The sequence below is a fragment of the Protopterus annectens genome, chromosome 3.part0 (assembly GCF_019279795.1).
Source record: "Protopterus annectens isolate FY-2018-M chromosome 3.part0, PAN1.0, whole genome shotgun sequence".
Lineage (NCBI taxonomy): Eukaryota > Metazoa > Chordata > Ceratodontiformes > Protopteridae > Protopterus > Protopterus annectens.
In genome coordinates, this window is record NC_056731.1 from 1,931,447,316 (window position 1) to 1,931,467,198 (window position 19,883).

The 19,883-nt window shown below is 39.7% G+C and overlaps 1 protein-coding gene across 1 annotated transcript in view; it reads left to right on the forward strand.

Annotated features, from left to right (window-relative positions):
• PTPN23 (protein tyrosine phosphatase non-receptor type 23) overlaps positions 1-19,883 on the forward strand; it is a 1,983,393-nt gene that overhangs the window by 146,222 nt on the left and 1,817,288 nt on the right. The window contains exon 2 of the mRNA XM_044066015.1: positions 10,548-10,622. Coding sequence (XP_043921950.1) covers positions 10,548-10,622 — 75 coding nt within the window. The remainder of the gene's footprint in view (positions 1-10,547; positions 10,623-19,883) is intronic.

The following is a 19,883-nucleotide window of genomic DNA, read 5'->3' on the forward strand; positions in this document are numbered from 1 at the left end:
TGCAATATTTTATATGCTTTACTAATTATTCCTTTTTTAATGGCAACTTCTGTTCTAGTTTCTATTAAAAACTCTACCAGTGCTGGTCTTTCATTTAAGATCCCCTTATTTCTTTCTATTTGCCTATACTCTGATATTAATCCTTTATAGGGAAGGCAATCTCTAACCTGCAGTCCAAATAAATTCTTGGCCTCTTCCCATTCTGTTTCCGTTCACTTTCTAGTTATTTGCTCCCAATACCTTGGTTCCTTTGCCAGTTTTCTCCAATAAATTCCAGCCCCCTCTTGCCTATTTATCTGTATCTCTGACCACAGTCGACCCTATCGGCAAAATCTCTTTTCTCCATGTATTGGGGAATGTTTTGAGACAATTTCAGATCTCTTCGGGGTGTAAAATTAATCGAGACGAAACAAAGGCTATAGCTGTAAGTTATGTATCCACTCAGGAGGTTCAGTAATACCTATATTTATGGCGATATTATGAAGAATTTAGGAGTTTGGATTAAAAAGGCTTCTGTTAAGGCAGCTAAGGATATGTGAGAAAAGACTAATATGAAGGTAATATAAAAACTAAGAAATTGGCAGCTTTTTTATGGATAAGAAGATACAAGCAGTGAAAATGTTTTTAGTCCCTTTATGTTTATATACAGGTCAGGCATATTTTTATCAACCAGAGAATTTGTGAACAATAGTAAAGATGTGGAGGAATTTATTTGGAAGGGAAAGCATGCAAGAGTTGAGGGATAAGTTGATCCTCCCAATAGAATAGGTAGGTTTAGTTTCACCTGATTTGAGGGGATATTTTAGAGCTACACAGTTAAGGCTTATATACGTAACACAATATGAAGGTTGTAATTCCAAGTGAAAAGGGATGATGATGAAGCAGGGGGAATTCAATAAATATGGAGAGAGTAGTATTTAAGATGCCGATGTTAGAGAATAACATATGTACAGAATATTATATCCACAGAGTTGCAGAAAGCATTCAAAGAATGAAACTAACATGGGAATGGAGAAAGGAGATTCTGCCAGTAGGGGTAACTGCAAAAGAGGGGCTGAAATTTTACTTTAGGAAAATGGCAAAGGAACCAAGGAATTTAGAGCAAATAAGAGAAGGAAATGTAATAGAGTGGTTTGAGGTCAAGAAGAAGTTTAGACTGTAGATTTTTGTTTAGAAGTGTTTGCATAGTTATCTTTATGTCCCAAGCAGACTTCAAAGAATTCTTCCTCCAGTAGATACCAAATGTTTGGAGGTAAGATAGGGAAGAAAGAGCCAACTATGAAAGTGTTTTTTTTTTTTTTTTTTTGAGAATTTAATGAGCTGGCAGAGTCTAAAAAATAATCCATTCAGTGTACACCATCAGAGTGGGAGAGAAATTAGCTACAACTAAGGAGATTGTTCTTTTGAGCTGGGATACTGGATCCAAATTCCCTAGACATAGCAAGGCCTTATTAAGTTTAATTCTGTTGGCTGTCAAAAAAACAATTACTTGAAAAGCAAAGTCTATGTCAAAGCATTTGAAGTATTGAAAATTGTAAATGAAGCTGAAAGAGGGATCTTTTGAAAAGGGAAAGAGCAAATTACTCCTTGTTAGAACTAGAATTTGTGGTAACGATACAGGCAGAATAATAATCAAGAGGATGAGTAAGGTTTAAGGGAAGGCAGGAATTGAACAATTTATGTAATGCTGGACTGAAAGTACAAAAGCATATGTAATGTGTTGTGTATGTAAATGGAAAGTTAATGTGGTATGTTCTTTCTTTTCTGTTATATGTGCCTATGCCTTAACTGACAATTTAATAAAGGTGTTCAAACAAACTATTCATCATGTTAATATTATTGAAAAGTTGCACTTAATGTAAACCTCATACTTTGTCTGCTGGATTGTAAGTAAGATAACTGTAGATCCCAAGTTGTGAAAGTTGTTGGTAACTCTCTGAACTTAAAATTGCAACTAGCAGGTCCCACTGGGATCAGTTCTGCACCATCTCCTGTTTGCCAAGTATTTTGCAGACGTCCAGGGCTATATCCTAGAAGATTGATTGACCAAGTTTACTGTTGACTGCAAGCAGTACTGTTGACTGCTTATCCGCATATACTACTCATCCACTGATACTAAACAGCTCCAGCAAGGGATGAATTAGGTAATTACCCGGTGCACCAAATATGGCTACAAGCTGAATGCAGAAAACTGTAATATAGTAAAGTTCAATAAAAAGATGCTTCCATCTCATATGTTATAAATAGGTTCATCGGTCGATAGGTAAGTACTAGGCTATCTGCCCAAGGGCATTTATAAGCCTAGCCAGAATGTGTTGGCTTTCGCCACCCACTTAGATTAGTTCCTTGTGCCTCTGTCCAGCAGAGCCATTAGTTCCCTGCGCCACTGTCCAGCAGAGCCACTGCAGTGATCCCCGGGGTAAATTTTCTGTTTCCCAACCACCCGTCAATATTTCTCTTGAAGAGTGTTAGTGAGGGGCTCTGCCTGATGTATATTGGATTACTGTTCCAAAGCATGAGGAGTCTCTGGGATAGGAATCTATCCCTCCAGCATGTCCTATTTATCGTTGTGGTGAGGTTTATATCTCTAGAGCGTGTGGCTCTCCGGGATTTGTATTTTTTTAGGTGGAGCATGTCCATCAATTCTGGGTTGGACATGGCCTTGTATGTCAGGCAGAGATCACCTCTGAGTAAGCAGTATGCAACAGAGTACAGCTGGAGTTTCTTGAGTCGGGCTGCATAGGGCATCTGTTTGAGGCCAGTAATCCTATTGGTGAGGTACTTTTGTGGTCTTTCCAGCTGTTGCTGGTGTCTTGTAAGGTACATCCCAAATGGGGCGTTGTATTCTATGATGGGTCTAATGAGTGATGAATAGAGAGGCACAATAACCTCTTGTTCTAGATGCAAACCCTTTTGTGATTAGGTGGGCCACATAGAAGGATTTTCTAACCACCTTGGCAATATGATTATCAAAGGAGAGATTACTATCTACTTGGGTCCCCAGATCCCTTATTACATTTTCTGTATTTAGGGGACTACCACCTATGTGGTAGTTCGTGGTTACTTTATTTTTTCCAAAGGGGATGACTATGCACTTTTTGGCATTTAGCTTGAGGCCATGATTTTGACACCAGGTATCCATCTTAGTGAGACCCATTTGGAGGGTGTCTGTATCAGCAGGAGAATCAGTTATGGCCCCTAGTTTGCAGTCATCTGTGAACTTGGTCAGCCATAGTCCTCCTATGCTTGCCTGTACCTCTGAGAAGTATATACCGAACAGGAAGGGTCCTAGGACTGAGCCCTGGGGGACGCCACTTGTAACCAGTTTAGAGTCGGACATAGAGCCTGCAACTCTCACCATGTGGGTTCTATCCATCAGCCAGTTGGCAACCCATCTCGTGACATAGGGGTTTATGTTTAAGCTGGTGAGCTTGTCTATAATACTAGAATGGGGGAATGGTGTCGAAAGCCTTTGCGACGTCTAGGTAGGCTGTGTGGACCTCCTTTCCCTCATCTAATGCCTTGGTAACCATCTCAAAGAAGTCCACCAGGTTTAGGAGGCATGATCTGCCCTTAACAAAGCCAAACTGGGTAGGGTCCAAGGTTTGGAGGTTCCCAATGTCTCTGTTAATGAGTTCCATGATGATGCGTTCCATAGCCTTGCAGACCAGGCTAGTCAGACTTATAGGGCGATAGTTCCCGGGGTCCGTTGTGGCTCCACCTTTGTGGAGTGGGATAACTGTTGCTGTGCGCCACTCTGTGGGTAAGTAGCCTGTAGAGAGGCTGAGTTTGAACAGTGTGTTTAGGTGAGGGGTTAGTTCATTTTGGAGCTCTTGTAACACACAGCCTGGGACACTGTCCGGTCCCATTGAAGCTGTGTTTTTGGCTTTGGATAGGGCTGTTTTAACCTGTGTGTCTGTGATTGATGGGGCTCTACATTCTTCTGGTATGTTTATGGGCCCTTTAGGGAGTGAGAGGGGAGTGAAGTTTGCACTAAACCTGTCTGCCAGAATGTTTGCAGTATCACTCGGTTCAGTGTATTTTGTGCCATTCTGCACTAACTCAGAGCAGATCTGAGAGTTTCCACTTGGGTTCTTGACATAGCTAAAGAACGCTTTGTGGTTCTCTTTGGAGTCATTGGCAATTTTTCTTTCGAAACTAGCCTTGGATGATTTAGTGAGGGATCATAGTTTCTTGCTGATACTTATCAGGGATGTCTTTCCTTCTTGGGATTTCACTCTTTTCTGTACTAGTTTCCTCCTTCTGTTGTATAGCTTGTTTATGGCAGGGGTCCACCAGACTGAACTCCTTTTCTTGGAGGAGTGAGTCTTGGTTTTACTTGGGATAGCACAATCCATGCATTCCTGCAGATGCTCATAGAGTGCCTTTGTAAAGGTTTCAGCAGCTTGGACAGCATTGTCCTTTAGCTTGGGGGCTGTGAACCTTTCCACCTCGGTCTTAAGTAACGTGTAGTTTGCTTTTGAAAAGTTTTTCATGGTGGTTTCCTTGATTGGGGATGGGGGCGGAATGTGGATATCCAGAGTGATTAGTCTATGGTCTGATCTAACCAGCGAGGGGTTGACCTCCGGTGTGGAACACTGGTCACCATGTTGGTGATGACCAGGTCCAATATGTTCCCTCTGGTGGGGGTGCTGACCAGTTGATTCAGGGCGTTCGAGTTTATAAATTCTAGGAAGTGTTGGGCAAGGGAGTTAGTACTTGAGTAGTTCTCCCATTTTATGTTTGGGTAATTGAAATCACCCAGTATTAGGGTGTTTGGTAGGACCTTCATATTTCCCAGTGTCTCCAGAAATGCAGAATGGGGGTCCTGGGCCATGGTAGGTGATCTGTAGCAAGCTACAATTTGGATTGCAGTTTTGCCCGTTGTTAGTTGCACATGGATGATCTCTGATGCATTGTGGTGCGCCACTAACCTGGAGGTGTGGGTATCCTTGATGAATATGGATACACCCCCGCCTTTTGTGTTTCAGTCCTGGTTCTGTGACCGAAAGGTATGGTATGAGTTATAGCCTAGTAGTGCTGGGGTGCTCTCAGGAGCCTTAAACCAGGTTTCTGTTACTGCACAGATGTCTATGTTCTCCATACTGACGAGTGCCTTGAGTGCGTGCATTTTGAGGTTTAGACTTCTGGCGTTGAGTAGCATTACCCTCAGTTTTTGGTTACTTGTGCTATTTATGGTGGTGGGTTTGTCTTTTGAGCCTTGCCTAAAAAAGACACTATGGGGGCGGCAAGAGCCTTGGCCAGTATTTGAAAGCCTAAGGGTGGCAGGTGCAAGCCATCTCTTGCTAAGCAACGTGGCTTGTCGAGCATGTCATCCCAGGTGGACAGATACTGGATCCCCTTTGAATGACACCAGAAACTTAGCCAATTGTTGAAATTGATCATTTTTTCTCTATACTGTGGCATCGTTCTTGGTGAGGGCAGGATGCTACTCAGGGTCAGGGTCATACCAGCCTGGGCTACATGATGAGAGAGCTCTTCCATGTCTCTTTTCATGTAGTCCAGGGAGGTACGTCTCAGGTCATTCACACCAACATGGACAATGACAGAGTTGTATTTGTACTTGTTCTGGAGTGACCTGAGTGCTTGTGTTATGTGGTGGATCCTGGCACCCGGCAGGCAGCTAACTGTAACCTTCTTCTTGTCCAGCCTAGTTAGTGGGACATCAGTGTGCCTGACTATAGAGTCACCTACTAGTGTGTTGGGTATGTTATTTTGCATTAAGGGCTGTGATTGCGTGGCACACTGATTATGTGAAGTATGTGTTTCATGGTTGGTGATGGGGTGTGGAGGTTGCTTGGATGTCTGCTTTGGAGGTCTCTGTTGCTTTTGCAGATTTTTATTTAGAGCCTCCAAGTATGTTTTCATGTATTCATGTGTGTCATTTGCCGGTGTTTTTTATTAGATCTATGTGAGACTGGTGGTGTGTTGCAAGTATTACCCTTCTCCTCTTGACTGTCAGTTCCAGTCTTGGGTTGAGAGAGCTTTGCTTCCAGTTTGGCTGTATAATTGCATCTCTCGCATATATTAGTGTTTGGTGGTAGGAGGAGAGGGTTGTCTGTGTACATGAGGCAGTTGTAATATTGCCTCAAAATGCCCAGATTCACCAGTTGGACTGGAGAGTACACCGGAAACTGCCCTTTGGACATGCCTGAATAGGGTAGAGTAAGCTGTTTTTCTGATTGGCTGGTGGGGACGAATAGAGAGCCTTGTCTTCCTGGACAGTATAGGGGGGTCTAGTGCTAGGGTTAATTAGTGCTTTCTATGAGTTTTAAGAAAGTGCTAGACTGTGAAATGAATGGTTTGAGTGCTAAAGTTGAAGGTTTGTCTAGTTCCAATGGAAAAATCGAAGAGTACACTTTGTGGAGCCAAGAATAGTTTAACTCTAGCTAAGCGGCGCTGCCCAGTGCACAAAACCACATAAATGTGGTTTTTAGAGCAGGGAAGTGAAAGAAATGGAAATTAGCCCAAAATGGCCAATAAACTACTAACTTCTGGGCTGAAACCACTCCTTCAGGGACAGATATGCTGCTCAAAGCTCCCCTCTTTCACAGGTGAACAGAGAAACTTCCTTCTATCCAAGTAAGGTATGGGCAACACAGAAACCTGTAACTCAGCCCTGGATTCAGCAATAACCTGAAAACTGGACTATACTAGTTCAGAAAGGTGGGTAACAAGTGTATATATATATATATATAATTTAGATACAATCAAAACAACACTTTCAATGCACAGAAAAGGCTATCACACTTAGTGTGTAGCCTGCAACAGTTAAACAGATTATTTAAACACAAAAATGACTTAATTCAAGTGCAGGCAGCAAATAACTACAATATGTAGCAATAACAAACTTTTTAAATCACAGATTCACTAAATAAACTGGCATTTTAGGCGGAATTAGTTAAGACAGCAAGAAAAGCACCAAGAAAAGCAGAAAAATGATACTCAATCACTCCAAAGTCACTCTTTTGTCTCTCTCTCTACCACTAAATGGTAGTCCTTTTCTTACAGACTTGGTCATAAGATACCTGGGTACTTACTTGGACAGCTCTCTTTCTCATTGTATCATTGTGTTTCCATTGTAGGCAGGAAATTCTTTCTGGTCAAGTTCCTTTCCCAGGAAATCTCTTCAACATTCAAAGTCATCTTATGATTGTATTCTTCCCTTATCAGACTCCTCATTGAGTTTGGTGCCCCCTTTGGTTTATATCCAAACATATCACTTAACTGGAAAGATCCCAAAAGATTTCTAACCAAGAAATTAAAGTCCATAAATCCTTCAACTGTCTGATAGATTAGCACACATTGTCGTGTACTTAGTAGTTCTCTGGCTGCTCCAAGGTGACCCAAGTCTTACTTTTCAAGCGATGAAAGATCCAGTCCTATATGACCTTCTGTTTCTTCACAAAGTCAGTAACTCTACAAATTCCCACATTAGGGACCTATAGCTACACCAGTAAATAAACAAGGCTCACTGGAGGAATAGGTTCCTAACTCAATGTATTCACAGCCAATGGAGTAAGTTGCCATTATAGGTCAAAGTATTACAGTTAACTCTAAGTTGACCAGAACTCAAGCAACCAGCAAAAAAAAAAATAAAAAAAGAGAAGAAATACAGTACAATTTTCATGTGTTGCACCCCCCCCCCCCCACACACACACAGAAATATACCTTAAGTTTTTAGAGTTTGAGTTTTAAAAAGGAAGATAGGAATAAATTCCCTCTCTCCCCAACCTGAGAACAAGTCACACCAAACAAATAATATAGGGTACAGTATTAGTCGGGCCTATTTTTAATAGGAACTCTCAAGCAACCAGAAAGCACAGTTATCTGGCATCTACCAATCCCCATGGGTGCCAGTTAACTGAGAATTTACTGTATTTTGGCTGGCTTTAAGGCTAATCTTGATGACTGGATGGATTGACACAAATTGACAGAAGTGTTGTGTATGGTCCTGTTTGATTTGGGAGGTGAGCACTATCAAGTGCTGGTAAAGGGTGGCATATGAGAACTTTTAAGTATGTCTGCTTAAAGGTGCATATGGTAAGACATCTTATGGTCCCTATAGTCACTTGCTTAGTATTGTTTTTATGAGACTGATGGGCCTGTAGTTATGTGAGTCAGTATAGGACTACATCTATGGAAGGTCACATCTGTTGCATTTCTCCCTTCTTTGGGTATGTATCCAGTGTAGAGACTGAAGATTTTTGGAAGAGGGTTGACTATGTGATGCCTGAACTTTACTGGAAAAGAGCTAGGCATGTTGTCTGCCCCATGGAGATGTTTTTGTTTTGCAGTCAAGACTTGGTCCATATTAATTACAAGAGGTTTGGCCTAAACTAGTACAGTGAGGAACTGATATTATAGTATGGAATGAATTTACAGCTGAATTTGTGACCTAGCATATTGGCTGTGGATTGCTGGTACTACCATATACATGGAGTTCAGAGCATGGCAGGGTAACACTGCAGGTTTTACATACATGGCTAAAAAAGTTCTTGTAGGTGCCCTTAATGTTGTTGGCTACCTTGTGCTCATAGGCAGCCTTTGGAGCATTTTGTAGTGTTCTTGACCTCCTCACTAATTTGTTAAGTGAGGTTGTATTAACTCATGATATATATAATTCTAGGATCTTATAATTTGTTGATTGTGCTTTCCCACCTGGTTGGACATTTGATGTTTTTATTGATTTGCTTAGAGTGGAAGAGGACAATTTTTTCTATGTTGTGATTTAATATGTCATGCAATTCCTTGGTTAGGGCTGCAGTGTCTGTACTGAGATGTCAGTGCTCAGAGATTCAGTGTGGTTGGACCATATGTGTTTTTCAAAAATGCTGATAAAATGTAATATTTTGGTTTTGATGAAATGCCTGAATGTAGCTGGATTACAGGGACTGGGTAGATTTGGTCTTGAGGCAGTTTAAGAGTTAAGAGTCTTGCCTTTTTTCATTTTCTGCATTAACCCCTTGCAGTGGTAAATGTTGCTGTCTGTGCTACTGGAATACAGTAAAACAAATGCATTTAATTAAATATTAGTAACATCTTTGTAAAAATGCCTGAGTACAGATAGGTGACTTGAATAATAGTAGCACTGTCTTAAGGTAGCTGGCTGTAACTTAAAATGTCTTGGTGTGCTTATAGCATAGCATGTTGTCAGCTGCAACTTAGCCGAAAGAAGAAGAAGAAAACTAATAAAACTGGCATGGGCATTTTTTGCTTTGCTGTGTAATTCAAGTACAGTGTAATTCATAAGCAGTAGTAAACAATGTTAAATAATTCTGTTAATATATGATATGCAAGTAGTTTTGCATGATAGAATATCATCATGATTTGATCTGTGGCATTTTTAAAGCACGCTGAAGTGGCAAATTTGACTAGGAGGTCCATCAGGCAGAACCGGATCACTGCAGTGTCTTGGAGAATAATGCCAAAATTGTCCGTTTTTGAGTCTGTAATTACCATGCCAGAAATCTCTAGGAACGGTAATAGTAGGGGACTTTAGATAAGTATTTGAGTTTCATTCTTTGATGTTTCTGGACCCTGTTTGCTGAAGCTTATTTCAAGACAAAGGGATGGAATATTTGTTGCTAAATATGCTTTTGAATTGCAGGGGCAGTATGGCTGCACTGTTTGCTGTAATGTAATGGTACAGATGAAGAGTGAAGACAATTTTTTTTTTTTTTTACTGTTCGTGGTGTTTGGCCTTTCTTCATTTAACTGTTTAACCATAGGATTAGTATTTTAGTAAAGTGGTTCTGGTGGGCTAAGTGTAAAGGAAATTTATGATATATTTATGATATTTTGGAAGTACCTTGCTTAGAACAATTTCTGATGGCTAGAAGTTTGTTCTGAATTTGTTTTCAGGAGGATCACAAACCAAGTTTTTACTGGTTAATGGCATAACAAGTCCAGTCTGTCTTTGTTATTTGGAAGTTGACAGATATGGTTTGGTGGTGTTTTTAGTTATGTAGATGCCACCATTTTAAGAATGCTTTTATTGTTTAACTTGTGTAACTGGAACATGTGGTACACATGCAGGTAGGGGAATGGTACCCAGTAAGCAATGCAATGCATGTTATATGTTATGCATTAGTGCCTTAATGTGGAGGCTTTTGAAGTAAGGAGAAACTAAACCCCATTTGAAAGAGGAACATTTATTTTAAGTGTAGTGTTTTCAAGTACTAGCCTCCATAGAATGAGTGAAAAGTCATCTGTAGGCTTGGATCAGTTTTTTAATGATGTATGTGCCCTTAAACGTTTAGAAGCAAAAATTATAGTGCTGTGCCTAAATTACAGACTGGTATTCTGAGAGCTGCTTTTGGTCATCTGTGGTATATGTCATACAGGCCAGAGTTTAAGAAAAGCAGTAACAAAATAAACATACAGGGATGCAAGTCCGTCAGTACAGCTTCTTGTTACTTTTGCCTTTCTTAAGTACTGGTATCACCCTGCTTATTAGTGTCCACATAAATGTTCTGTTTGAGTGGTTACATCATAACTTACACAGTATGTTTGTTTCTCTTTAGTTCATTTTAAAGCAGTATGGAGAAAATCCTGACAACTACAATGAGGAATTGAAGAAATTAGAACAACTACGACAGGTAAGAATCAGATTTTTAGTTTAGTTTTGAGAAGGTGGTAGTGTGGTATAGCTATTAGCATTGCTACACCATAGCACTTAGTTGTGTGGTTCAGTCCCTGGCTGGGGTGCCCTTTGAAAATAGTTTGCTTGTTCTCCTTTTATCCTTGTATTTTTGCTTGGAGCTGTAATTGTCTCTCACATCTCAAATAAACATGTAATTAGGTGAATGTGTGATGCTTCAAATTACCCAGTTATGTGTGTGATACTGTCTTAGATAAATATTTAGTAAGCTGTAGATCCTTGCAGCCTTGATGTAGTTATAGCAGGCAACGTTGATGTCTAGACAGTTGTTTTAATTAATTACAAGAATTTCTGTGCATTTGTTTTCCCCAGAAAAACAGGGATATAAAACAGCTGACCTTTTTGGCTTTGTCAAAGAAGTTATCAGGTGCCAGCATGAAATAGTAGATCTGGTATTGTCCTCTTCATTCTTCCTCAATGTATAGGTTCAGATGTGATCCTCGGATCTAACGCAGCTGCATGTTCCAAACTTCAGATCAAGCTCTCCAGCTCCTCCCTCTACTCATAATGCAATATTTCACCCCCATTACCTTAGATCTCATTTGCCACCATTGTGAACAGGCTCAAGTTCATCTCTCAAGTTGTCATAGTGGTTATTCATGAGTTTTTGAAGAAGTTTTGTGATATTTCTCCTTTAGCCATCCTCTTGTAGTTTTTCAAAGGTTGTTAAGAGCTTTCTCGGTTTCCCTTGTTTTCCTTACCATTTTATGTAGTATTTCTGCGTTATCATTGTTAGTATTTTATTTTATCTGTTATTTACCCTTTATAGCTTATAGGGTATTTTCTTTATTCTACCATTGTTGGTAGTAAACTTTTTACTGTTCTTTTTCTCTCCTTCTGGAAAAAAAAAAAAGAAAACCTCTGTCTTAATTCCTTGCTTGTATTTAACCATGTTGGATAAGCCAACCGGGTTTAAAAAATGCACTTCTTGTGGGCACAAAATGCCTAATTCGGATGCCCACATGCATTGCCTTGGTGCTCAGCACTTGTGCACTGCATATAAAGTTTGTTCTACTTTTAATCCAAGGGCCTTGGCAAAAAGACGTAACAAACTTATTTTAAAATGTTTGCTACTTGCTACTGTTACTTCCGGGGCTCAACCCCCCTCAAAGTCTAGTAAATTGGCTCTGTTGGAGCATAAGAAATGCTTTCCTCCTACGTCCCTAAGAGCTTCGTTGGAGCCTCTGACCAAGACTACAAAAATTCCGAATCTGACCCTCGGATACAAATTCTTCGGATCTGATAGCTTCAGCTTCCATGGTTATTTCAGCATCACTTTCTACAACACCTTCAGATCCTAAGTCCTCTGATCCGAAGCCTGGTATGTCTCACAGGAGTCGTACACCAGAATTTCTTATTAAACCCATATCGCCAACCCTGCCTGCTCGGTTGTTTCAGACTCCCAAGAAACACTCCAGGCCTCCATCCACAACTTCTTCAAGGTTCTCCAGGAGTTTTTGAGAAGAGAATGTGGATAGGATGATGCAAAAATTTCTCAGAGCTTGGATCCAAATGGGGGTCTTACCAGCTCCGTCTCCTGTCTCCCTATGACATCTAGAATTAGTCTGTCTCCTTCTGCAATCTGTACTTTGGTTTTGGAGTCCCAGGATCCGAAGTCCCCCAAGAGGTCAGGTGTCTGAGCCAACGAAAGCTGCTTCTTTGACTCCGACTATATCTTTGACTAGTTCTGCTCAGATACCCTTGGATCAGAATGGGTCATGGAGCCGATGTGTCAGCTTCTGACCCGCGGTGATAGGTTCATCTCCAATTTTGTCGGATCCATCCCTTCCTCTCAGTGCCTCGGCCCTGGACAGTTTGGATTTGGTTCCACCCTCTTGGAGCGGATCCAAGAATGGTCGAGACCTACCTTTGTCTGGAGTTTTGCTCCAAGAGGGTGGGTCAAAGCTTCTCTAGGTCCATCTGCTTTCATGGTGGAGAAGTGTTTTTTTTTTTCTCTCTCTCTCCAGAGAACCACCTTCTCATTTTTCGGATCATATCGCTTTTCTCTCATCACTTCCAAGCTCTGAGTCAATCAGACCCTACTCCACAGGGACAGTCAATTCCAATAAGTGTCCAGCCAGTTCCAGTAGAGGAAATTCCCCTCTCTTCCAACACCTCATCTGAACATCCCACAGAGGAGATGCATTGGAAGAGAATGTGCAAAAGGTGACACATTGACTCCCCGATGGAGTCACTCAAGGAGGATACCGATTTTGATGAAGGGGAAGGGTCCCCCAGATGACATCATCTTTGGATAAATTTTAGAAATTTTGAAACAAAAAGGTGGTTGGTCTTCCCAAAACCCCTCCAGAAGAATTGGTATTTTTGGAGGCTTTTGGTTCTGGCCCATCTACATCTTCAGCCCCCCCCCCCCCCCAAAAGGTAGATTAACAACTTATTGATTTGGTTTCCTGCTGGGCTTAGAAGGAACTGGATACCATTGAACAGATCCTGAAGAGACGATACATTTTTAGTCCTGCCAACAAACAGACTCCACTAGAGCAAAGGAGTCCCGGTTGATGCTATGGTGGTGGCGGCAGCTGCCAAGAAAGAGCTAGCTGAACAGTGCTCTTCTGTCCATCTGCCAAAGAGATAGTCTAGAGCATTGAACACATTTGGAAAGTGAGTCTTTGCATTGGCAACCTTTGCCCTGAGGTCATTAAACAACCTGGCACATTTTACTAGACTTCAGAGAGATTTGACCAAAGAGCTGTCAAATACTGCTTGAGTCCATGTCTGCAGAGGATTTCAAAAGATCATCCTCGCAACTGGCCACTTTTTTTTTTTTTTTTTTATCCATCTCAAACTCTTCCATGAGATTGATCTCTCACACAGCTGAAGGAACCTCACAAGTAGCTGGTTCAGGCATTGCCTTAAAAAGATGTCTGGATGCAGTTATGTAACTTTGCGGAGCCTTTTAAGATGTCCTTAACTCCTCATTTGATGGCACTTCTTGTTTGGGCCATCAGTAAAAGAGACACTTACAATGAACAAAATGGAAAGTGTCCGTCTGCCGTGGGAATCAAGTTTTCTACTCAACAATGAACCTTTTCCAGGAATCTGAGAGACATTAAGAAGATGTAGTTCTGGAAATCTCCGGGACCTTTCCAATACCCATGAGGTGATAATTCCTCCAGACGTAGAAGAGGAAGGTTATAATGGAAGACGTCACTGTAGGGGCAGAGGAGGCCCCCAAAATCAGGTTTCAGAGATTCTTTTCCAGACACACCCTTCCAGCGCTTCTGAAGTGCTGCCCACTGTCCATCTCTGGAGGCAGTCAGGAGATGATTGCCCATGCACCCACTTGTCTGGGCAAATATAACATAAGATTCATGGTTGCTAAGAATAATATCCAGAGGCTATTGCATACCATTTTTCTGGTCTCTCACTGCAAAAGAAAGAAACTTCCTGACATTCCAGTCAGGCAAAGGAAGGCAGCAGCACAAGAAATCCAAAAGCTGCTAGAAAAAAGAGTCATCCGAAAGGGCCCACCAGACCAGATAGGATTCGGAACGTATTCACGCTTCTTTTTAGTGCCCAAGAAAACAGGAGACGTCGGACCCATTTTGGATCTAAGCAGTTTGAACCAGTACATGAAGAAATCAAAGTTCCAAATGGTCATGGTACAGTCCACACTACCATTTCTTCACAAGAGTGATTGTATATGCTCGATTAAATCTTCAGGATGTGTACTATCATATAAAAATAGACAGATGCTCCTGAAGGCGCTTGCGCTTTCAGCTTTGAGACGGTCCTTACCAATTCAGAGCCCTGCCCTTTGGACTCAACCACATCCCCCAGGGTGTTTTCCAAATGTATGGTAGTGGTGGCAGCTCACTTGAGACTAAAAGGACTCCCAAATATTTCATGTCTAGATGAATGGCTCCTCACCACATCAAGGAGCATCTCCTACTGCATGCTAGGGACTGTTTGCTTCAGATTTACAAGTCAATTGGTGTAACAATAAACTATTTAAGAAACAAAATAAGAGTATTACTGGCACCACGATGCCCAGTGTTAAACAGCAATGAGAATATTTGAATAGAATCAGTATCACATGACTTAAATATCATTAAGCCCTTAAAGAAACATATACCTAAAAAACAAATATAGATTAAAACATTACTTACATAAGTAAAATATACAAAAAATATTTAATCTTTGCTTGTAAGAGTTTAAGGGTTGGTTTCAATGTAAAATTATCATTTAAGCCTGAATGTACTTAGGCTTTAAATTGAAGAATCCATTTACTCTCTAAACTTTCAACATAATTATTAAGATCTCCACCCCTTATAGTTTCATAAATGTTTTGTAATATTAAAAACTTAACATGTGAAGTATCAATATTTTTAATATGCTTGTACATGGCATTAGTAGATGAATATCGGTTGTGGGTGGTAAAGATCATCAAGGAAATTAGCTTCTATATCATCAGTAAAACGGTGGTGAAGAGGCCTTGTAACACACTAGTCGGCATAATAGTTTTTGATATGCTGACAATAATATGGACTATAAGCAACGGACAATATTATTGCATCAAGTATTAACAGCAAAAAATAAGTAAGTGATACAAATACTTTGCATGATTATTATTAACAAGTATATATACGTGTATGCAGTACCATTTTGGTGCACTGTAACTAAATTTGGCCTAATTTTAAGGGCCGTATTTGTTTGTTTCCTACGGCATAGTTGAACATCAGCCTTGGGTGGTAAAGACATTAATGCTATCAGTTACATACCATCAAATTTATAGTGGTGAATTGGTAGTGATTTTTGTTGAACAAACAATGAGCATGTACTCTTGATTTTTATTTTTGGGAGGCTTATTATAGCACTAACTTAAAAATATTTTTTTCATGGGTCATGTTGTACACCAACTTCTATAACTAATTATAATATGCTGTTCACAATATGTGGTAGAATGATCAATATAACATAAGCATGCATGTTACAAAAAGGTCTTTTTTGACAACTGTATAGTATATGCATACGTAAATAATTAGCAAAACACACTAGCTACAGTTTTGTGTATTTTTGGCCTGGCAAATAAGTAGGTATACTGAGTAACACAATAGAGGTTAATATTTATACCTCTTGGATAGTATTTTGTTGTTCATCCGTATTTTATATTAGATAACTATATTTTCTACCTCAGTTATTTTGACTTCTATGTTAAGTCTTGACAGCATTTAACGAATGTATAACAGAAGCTTGGACATTAGTACTTTAACTTGGATGTCCCATTAGCAAGGACGTAAGTTTTATTTGGTTAGTGTCCAGTAAGCACTGGGAGTTGGTTCTCTTGATGCTATACACATTATCATATATGTTATAGCTAGCCTCTCTTGGCTGAAGCATTGGTGCAGCCTCAGTGTCTACAAATAAAGTGATGAAGACATTGTGTATTTTTGTTTAAAAAATCTATTCAAATGTTTTATTAGGAGTTTGATTAGATATTAGTGTATATTAATCTGGGCTCCATTCTAGGAGTTAATATAGGAATAATGAACATATTTAAGGATGGCGGAGGCTCAAGATTTAAAAACTTTTTTGGAAACATTGGCTATTAATAATGATGATTTGACTACTTTTAAAGTGGGAACAGGGACAGAAGTACCAACTAGATGACAAGAACGAACCAATATGGAGACACAGTTTATTCAGTTAACTGAAATCACTAAAAAGGTTAGAGCCAATGTATGGCATACAAAATTGTTAAAAGCATACGTTACCACCAGTATAGCTCCACGAGGCCTTAGGGTCTATTTAGAGCCTGGTATTGGGGCTGATAATGAACATTTTCTGAGTAAATGGAGACGAGTCCAGTCTACAGCTTCCAGTATGTTTATAAGATTGTTAATAGAGTATTATGAAGAGCAGTATGCAGAGATGATTGTGAAGTTGAATAATGCCTATGAGGATACAGTCAAATACAGTCGAGAACAAACGTATAATGAGAAATATATGCATTATGTAAATGAGGTTCAAAAATGGAGAAGGAATTATCTGACAGGAAACTTAATAAATTTCAGAGAGATTCCAAGGATTATGCTAATAATTTGGCTTATACTTGGAAGAAAGTTAAAAGGTCAGTAAGATTTACTGAAGGTAAACATAAGGGACAAACGAGACCCAACTGAAAAAGACCTAGGTCTATTTTAACTAGAAGTACTGACAATTCCAGTGTATCTGACATGTCTTCAGGGTATTCAAGTACTGACACAGAACTGGAGGGGGTTGAACATACAGTTTTGAGCTCCTCAATACCAAAAAGGGTAAGGGGCCCTTTAGGAGAGGGGGCAGGAAACATGCTGGTTCAAGAAATGGAAGAAATGTTCAGCAAAATGGCCAACAACAGGTAGAACATACTGTTGATACCCAGGATATTGATAACAATTTAGTAGTAAATTTGACTGATTATGTATTTTCGGATTTGGAATATCGAGTGTTAAATAAAGGCCTCAGCTTTGTGCCTGATAATTTTGTGTCCCATTTTGAAGTGGTGAAGGATGTTAAGGCTTTTTGTCGAAAATTGAATTTAAAATATTATTACTCTCATAGACCTCTGTCTAGAGATAGACAGGACAGATTTACATTTAGGAAATCTGAGTTTCAGCCCCCGTACTATGGAGCAGTTAAAATATTTGAGGAACAAGTGTTACAAGACTTACAATTAAATCAGAGTAAGGTGTTTAGACACTTTAAGGATAATATGACCAGAGAAGAAAAACAAGCTTTGTCCAGTTTGAGTAATAACAATAATCTGGTTGTTACCATGGCGGACAAAGGTGGCGCCATAGTGGTTTGGGGCAAAGAGGTCTATGAAACAGAAATCCAACAATATCTGACTGATGTAACATCATATTGCCATCTCCTTATTGATCTGATAGAGGGATTTAAAACAGAAATTGATCAGTTTTTGGAAAGAGCTAGAGGGGAGGGTATAATTACCAAAGAACTATAACAACAATTGACAGTAGTAGATCCTTCTCCACAATATTTTTACTTAGTTCCAAAGATCCATAAATCTATCCTCCCTGTACCAGGATGACCCATACTAGCAGGTAGAGGTTCATTGATTGAACGATTATCAGTTTATCTTGAGTTAAAACTGAAACCATTATTGACTTATGTGACAGCAAGGATAAAGGATATGAATCAGTTTTTACAGCTAATGGATGATTTGTATATTCCTAGCCATGCATATATGAATACATTAGATGTACAGTCGTTACATACGAGTATTCCCCATCAGGGTGGAATAGCTGGCATACAATATTCGTTTCAGGTTTCAAATTATTGTTCTAAAGAACAACAAGAATTTCTATTAAAACCTTTGGGACTGGTATTAGAACATATTTTTTTTTCAGATATGGTTCTGAATGGTTTCTGCAGATTAAGGGTACAGCGATGGGAGCAACTTTTGCTCCCACTTATGCAGACCTGTTTATGGGCTATATGGAGGTACAAATGATTTATCAACAAAAGGAATTTACAACAAAGTTATTGATGTGGAGAAGGTACCTGGACGACTGTTTGGTAATATGGCAGGGTACTATGGATAGGTGGCTACAGTTCGTTAACAGTTTGAATCATAATCAATATGGAATTTTTTTCAGTAGAAAATTGGAAGACAAAAGTATTGAGTTTTTGGATGTCGTGGTAACTAAGGCCAATGATAGCATGGCACGTACAAGTTTATATAGGAAGCCTTTCACTAAGAACTCACTACTGAGGGCTGATAGTTGCCATCCACAGCACATTGTTAACAATATCAAAACAAAACTACTCCCAAGTTAGGGTAAAATAATGAGAATAAAACATCCACGACAACTGCTTCCAGCGACCAGCAACCACACCAAGCCTAGGAAAGTATGTCTTTATTACACACTGACTAAGCGCTTTCACCAAATAATTGGCTTCTTCAGAGTCGAGACAGAGTGGACTCTGAAGAAGCCAATTATTTGGTGAAAGCGCTTAGTCAGTGTGTAATAAAGACATACTTTCCTAGGCTTGGTGTGGTTGCTGGTCGCTGGAAGCAGTTGTCGTGGATGTTTTATTCTTGTTAACAATATCCCCTAGCTTAATTCAAAAGACTTAAACGTATATGTAGTCAACCTGATGACTTTCAGACACAGGCCAAACAGTTGAGACATAGATTTTTGGCAAGGGGCTGCAAAGCTAGGCAAGTTGATCAAGCTCAAAGTATAGTGGATTCTGATACTAGAGAACACGTATTAATGGGGGTCGAAAGGCCACACATTGAAGGGAAGCAAGTCATCAGGTTTATGACCAAATTTGGAAGCAACAGCTTCAAAATAAAAGACATAATACAACGACATTGGCACACATTGAAGACTGATAGGTTTTTGGACACATTATTAGATACTCTGTTCCTTTGGATATAGAAGAGGGAAGACCATAGGTGAAAAGCTAGTTAATTTTAAGAAGGGTTACATAAAAGGTAGGGACAACCAAGCCAGCAAAATATTGGGCAGTACATATTGTGGACATTGTGTCCACTGCAAGGTTGTCTCTAAAACCAAATCATTCACATCCATAAATACATCTAAGGTATATGACATTAGACACTTGATCACTTGTAGTAGTGAATGGGTGATTTATATGGCGGTGTGCCAATGTGGGGCTTTCTATGTGGGACAGACCTCTTTATCTCTTCGACAGAGAATAGCATTGCACATCAGCGATATCAATTGTAAATGAGCACGTAGCGCCTTGTACAAACACATTCAAATACATACAGGAGCACATTTCATTTTTTTGGGTATTGATCAGGTAGTAGGGGATAACTTAACGTTGAATAGTAAACATAGAATTCTAACAGAAAAAGAAATGGATAGTGTATTTAGGAGCATTATTTAAACCAGGTCTAAATGACCATTGGTAACAATACCCAGGGCATAATAATGTGTGGTAGTAAGTGTTTCATTTAATTAATAATATATTATGCATTAAGGCATTAACAGTTTTTTTATGCAATGATTGGTATGCCTATTTTGGTGCCTTCTAAATACCAAAATTGAAGTTGTGGTGTGTCATTTTGATTGAAAGCAGTATAAATTGGTCTCTTTTCCCCATCTGCAATACGCACTGATGACGCCAGGGGGCAAAACCTAGGTTTGCATATTGTGCTTTTGGTTTATGTGAGCCGGACAATAAAATAATGGCAGCACTT